The sequence below is a fragment of the Octopus bimaculoides genome, chromosome 23 (genome assembly GCF_046866305.1).
Source record: "Octopus bimaculoides isolate indiv1 chromosome 23, ASM4686630v1, whole genome shotgun sequence".
In the NCBI taxonomy this organism is placed as follows: domain Eukaryota; kingdom Metazoa; phylum Mollusca; class Cephalopoda; order Octopoda; family Octopodidae; genus Octopus; species Octopus bimaculoides.
This window is the reverse complement of record NC_142950.1, coordinates 26,279,831-26,284,830: the sequence shown is the minus strand read 5'-3', so window position 1 is coordinate 26,284,830 and position 5,000 is coordinate 26,279,831. Positions and strand designations below refer to the sequence as shown.

Below are 5,000 nucleotides of genomic sequence, written 5' to 3'. Positions count from 1 at the left end.
GTGGAGGTGCATGGCTTAGTGGTTAGGGTGTCAGCACCATGATCGTAAGATTGTGGTTTCGATTCCTGCACCGGGCGACGCGTTGCGTTCTCGAGCAAAACACTTCATTTCACGTTGCCCCAGTCCACTCAGCTGGCAAAAATGAGTAACGCTGCGATGGACTGGCGTCTCGTCCAGCTGGGGAACACTTACGCCATTGAAACCGGGAAACCGGGTCTATGAGCCTGGCTAGGCTTTAAAAGGGCGCATTTATTTATTTATTTATTATTTATTGAGAATGAGTCTTGTGGCTTGTGGAGGTGCATGGCTTAGTGGTTAGGGTGCTGGATTTACAATCGTAAGATTGTGGTTTCAATTCTAGGACCAGGAGACGCATTGTGTCCTTGAGCAAAACACTTCATGTCATGTTGCTCCAATTCACTCAGCTGGCAAAAATGAGTCACCCTGCGGCAGACTGGAGTCCCATCCAGGTAGGGGATATATACATCATGGAAACCGGGAAACCAGCCTTTATGAGCTTATATGACTTGGAAAGGAAACTTTACTTCTTTTATTCCTTGTGGCTTAAATGAAAAACTATTGATATTAAAACTGGAAATGGCTAATATTTATATATATAAGAGATTGTATAAATTACAAAGAAACCAAAAATTATGCTGTTTATACTATAAGTTTCAATGCATTCGTATTTGAGTGCTTGCATATTACTCTAGAGCAATGGTTCCCAAATTTTTTGGGCTGCCGCTCCCTTGACATCTAGGCCACATTCCCAGTGCACCCACCCCAACTAACCATCACAAACACAGACCTCTTTCCGAAGTAAATTTCATCTGTATACTTTCTCAGTTCAAATTCCGCCGAGGTCGATTTTGCCTTTCATCCTTTCGGGGTCAATAAGTTAAGTACCAGTTGCATACTGAAGTTAATCGACTGACCCCCTTCCCCAAAAATTTTGGACCTTGTGAAAGGCAAAATCGACCTCGGCGGAATTTGAACTCAGAACGTAGACAGATGAAATATCGTTAAGCATTTCGCCTGGCGTGCTTACGTTTCAGCCAGCTCACTGCCTTATATCGTCTAGCATATTAAGGTGCCACTGATAGTTTCTTGTGGTGTGAAGAATTCTACTGCACTGTGGAAAGAGCGATGGCAAAAGTGAGACAGAGAGAGACGAGTTCTAGTCGACGTCATGTTCTCATACAAACGACAGAGTAGGATTTGTAGAAATTTTGGGTTTCTTAAATGTCTTCCAATGTTAACCTACTGTCTTCAGATGGAAAGAAAACGTCAAACACATTCCCAGATGTATGCAAATAAATAAATAATTAAACAGAGGCGCGGGTGTGGTTGTGTGGTAAGAAGTTCCCAACCACATGGTTCTGGGTTCAGTCCCACTGCGTTGCATCTTGGGCAAGTGTCTTCTACTATAGCCTCGCGACGATCAAAGCCTTGTGAGTGGGTCTGGTAGACGGAAAATGAAAGAAGTCCATCATGTGTGTGTGTGAGAGAGAGAGAGTGTTTGTGTGTGTGTTTGTGAGAGAGAGAGAGAGAGAGAGAGAGAGAGAGAGAGAGAGAGTGTGTGTGTGTGTGTGTGTGTGTTTGTGCCTGTATTTGTCCCCCAGTATAGCTTGACAACTGGTGCTGGTGTGTTTATGTCCCCCCCTCATAACCTAGCGCCTTGGCAGGAGGACCCGATAAAATAAGTACCAGGTTCAGCAAAAAAATAAGTCCTGGGGTCAATTCATTCAACTAAATATTCTATCGGTCTTTTTTTTTGCCGAACCGCTAAGTTACGGGGACGTAAACACACTAGCATCGTTTGTCAAGCGATGAAGGGGGTAAAAACACAGACACACAAACACACATATATATATGTGTATTTAGTATATATTCGTCTGTTTATTTATTACACGTTTTTTGAATTACACACACACAGGTATGTCATATATTTCGTTTGTCTTGTTATTTAATCTTGAAACAAAAAATATATTTTTTCTTTCTTCTGTTATTTGCAGAAATTAGATGCCCAACTCCTATGATTCCTAATACAGGAAACAATATAATATCGCCGCGGCAGCATTACTTTTACAATGATAAAGTAAAATACAGTTGTAATTTTGGTTATGTAGTCTCTGGAACGGACACTATTATTTGTACATCTTCCGGTACTTGGAGCTACAGGCCAGCATGCACACGTATGTAACAAATCTGATTGATTTACATAACTTTAAGAGACATTTATTGCTAAATTTGCCATGTTTGATACTTCATTCCTGTTTTTACTTTTCTTTGTGTGAGTTTTTTATGATTTATCTCAGTGTGCACTCATTTCTCTTCTGTATATTAGGCATGTTGAATCTATATTATAGCCATCTATCTATCTATCTGTCTGTCTGTCTGTCTGTCTGTCTATTTGTCTGTCTGTCTGTCTATCTGTCTATCTGTCTATCTATCTATCTATCTGTCTATTTGTCTGTCTGTCTGTCTGTCTGTCTATTTGTCTATCTATCTGTCTCTCTGTCTATTTGTCTATCTATCTGTCTCTCTGTCTATTTGTCTATCTATTTGTCTATCTATCTATCAGTCTCTGTCTATCTATCTATCTATCTATCTATCTATCTATCTTTCTATCTATCTATCTATCTGTCCGGTCTGTGTGTCTGTGTAATTTGTGTGCGTCTGAGCATATGTACATATGTACACACATATGTATGTATGTTTGCATATATGTATAACAAACAGTAAGACTATTTAGCAAGGTTATTTTGATATGCAGTTTAGGGTAAGTAAATGTGCAGTTAGTTTTAATTAAGAAGAGAAGTCAAAAGATTAATCCTGGTTGGATTAAGAATACCACATATTGTTAGGTCACTGAAAGAGGGTGGAAAATACAAGTACCTAGAGGTGCTGCTGTTATGATAAGGTAATGGAAAGAAAAATGAAAGTCTCAAAAGAGTACTAGGGAATGATTAGAAGAGTGCTTGAAGCAAAACTAAAGGGAGGGAATTTTATTAAAGCAATGAATTCGAGGGTCATGTATTCATTGAAAGAAATTTACATTGGTTAGGGCATGTACAGAAGATGGACAAACGCAGATTCCCCTGACAACTACATTGATCCCAGCTATGCAAGGGGAAAAGAAATCATAAAAGACCTAGATTGAGATTCAAAGACACTGCAGAAATGAACATGAAGTAGAAAGGAATTGGCCACAATAAATAAAAAAAACTCAAGCAGAAAACTGACCAGTATAGAGAACACGTATCGAGTCATGCGAAAGCCATGAACAGTCTTAGTCGTGAGAACTGACTGCAGATAGGTGCATTGGGAATCATTCTTAATTATTTGAACAGGTGGATAGAGGAAATAGGCATAAAACCCAGTTTAGTACAGCTCCGGAAAACAATGTTATTAGGGACAGCTAGGATACTTAGGAGGGTTCTTGGCATCTAAGGTTACTTGTTGTAGCCCAATGTTAGGAATTTTTCTTTTCAAATAGTTTAATCTGTTGATTGTAAATGAAACTAATAATAATAATAATAATAATAATAATAATAATAATCTTTATTCACTTGTAGGTGCGACGTGTAAGAACATAAATGCAGTTGAAAGGAATGACGTGCATATGGTCTCATTTGAACCCCAGACCAGCACTATTGAGTTTGGTGCCAAAGTAACAATCGCCTGCAAAGGAAACATGAGTAAAGAACTGATCTGTGCCTACAACAGAGACCAACAGGTCTACGAACTACAAGGGAACACCGACAAATGCCCAAGTGAGTTATGTGAAGTTTTAATAAAACAATTTAACATTAAACTGGAGAGTTAATCAATAGTTTTGATAACAGGGCATAGTTATCAAGCCCTTACAAGAAGAGAGTGTAAAACCTATTTGGTAGTGACTTTAATGTTTCAGCATGCTGGCCATCATCAGACAGTCGGACAAAGACTGGCAGGCCGGAAATTCGAAGTCACTATCACCCTTACATGTGTCTGTGTGTGTATAGTGGTGACAATGACTTGTTTAGAAGTGATATATATATATATATATATATATATATATATATATATAATGATGATGATGATGATGATATACATATACTTTTTTCAGTTTGGAGGATGTAAAACTGCTGTTTTTCATTAACTTGTCTCCTGTAAGCTTTTCCTTAACAAAGGAATCTGTTCAAAATGTTTGATTTTCCACTCTCCAAGACAATTGTATTCTTTTTTTTTTTATATTGATTTTACTAAATTATGCAAGTCTTACTGATGCAAACCAACACCAGTCACTCTGGAGTCTGTTTGATTGTTTATGTGTATCATCATCATCATCATCATCGTTTAACGTCCGCTTTCCATGCTAGCATGGGTTGGACGATTTGACTGAGGACTGGTGCAACCGGATGGCTACACCAGGCTCCAATCTAATTTGGCAGAATTTCTACAGCTGGATGCCCTTCCTAACGCCAACCACTCAGAGAGTGCAGTGGGTGCTTTTATGTGTCACCCGCACGAAAACGGCCACGCTCGAAATGGTGTCTTTTATGTGCCACTTGCACAAGAGCCAGTCCAGGGGCACTGGCAACGATCTCGCTCGAAAACCCTACAAGGCCAGTCAGGCGGTACTGGCAACGGTCACGCTCAGGATGGTACATCTTATGTATATATATATATGTATATATATATATATATATATATATATGTATATATATATATATATGTATATATATGTATATATTTGTATATATATGTATATATATGTATATGTATATTTATGTATATATATATATGTATATATATATATATGTATATATATATATATGTATATATGTATATATATATATATATATATATGTATATATATATATATGTATATATATATGTGTATATATATATATGTGTATATATATATATATGTGTGTATATATATATATGTGTATATATATATATGTGTATATATATATATATGTGTATATATATATATGTATATATATATATAT

The 5,000-nt window shown here is 37.2% G+C and overlaps 1 protein-coding gene across 1 annotated transcript in view; it reads left to right on the top strand.

Annotated features, from left to right (window-relative positions):
* LOC106880948 (P-selectin) overlaps positions 1–3,844 on the top strand; it is a 19,452-nt gene extending 15,608 nt beyond the window's left edge. The window contains exons 12-13 of the mRNA XM_089340180.1: positions 2,016–2,195; positions 3,579–3,844. Coding sequence (XP_089196306.1) covers positions 2,016–2,195; positions 3,579–3,829 — 431 coding nt within the window. The 3' untranslated portion in view covers positions 3,830–3,844. The remainder of the gene's footprint in view (positions 1–2,015; positions 2,196–3,578) is intronic.
* The last annotated feature ends 1,156 nt before the right edge of the window (positions 3,845–5,000 follow it).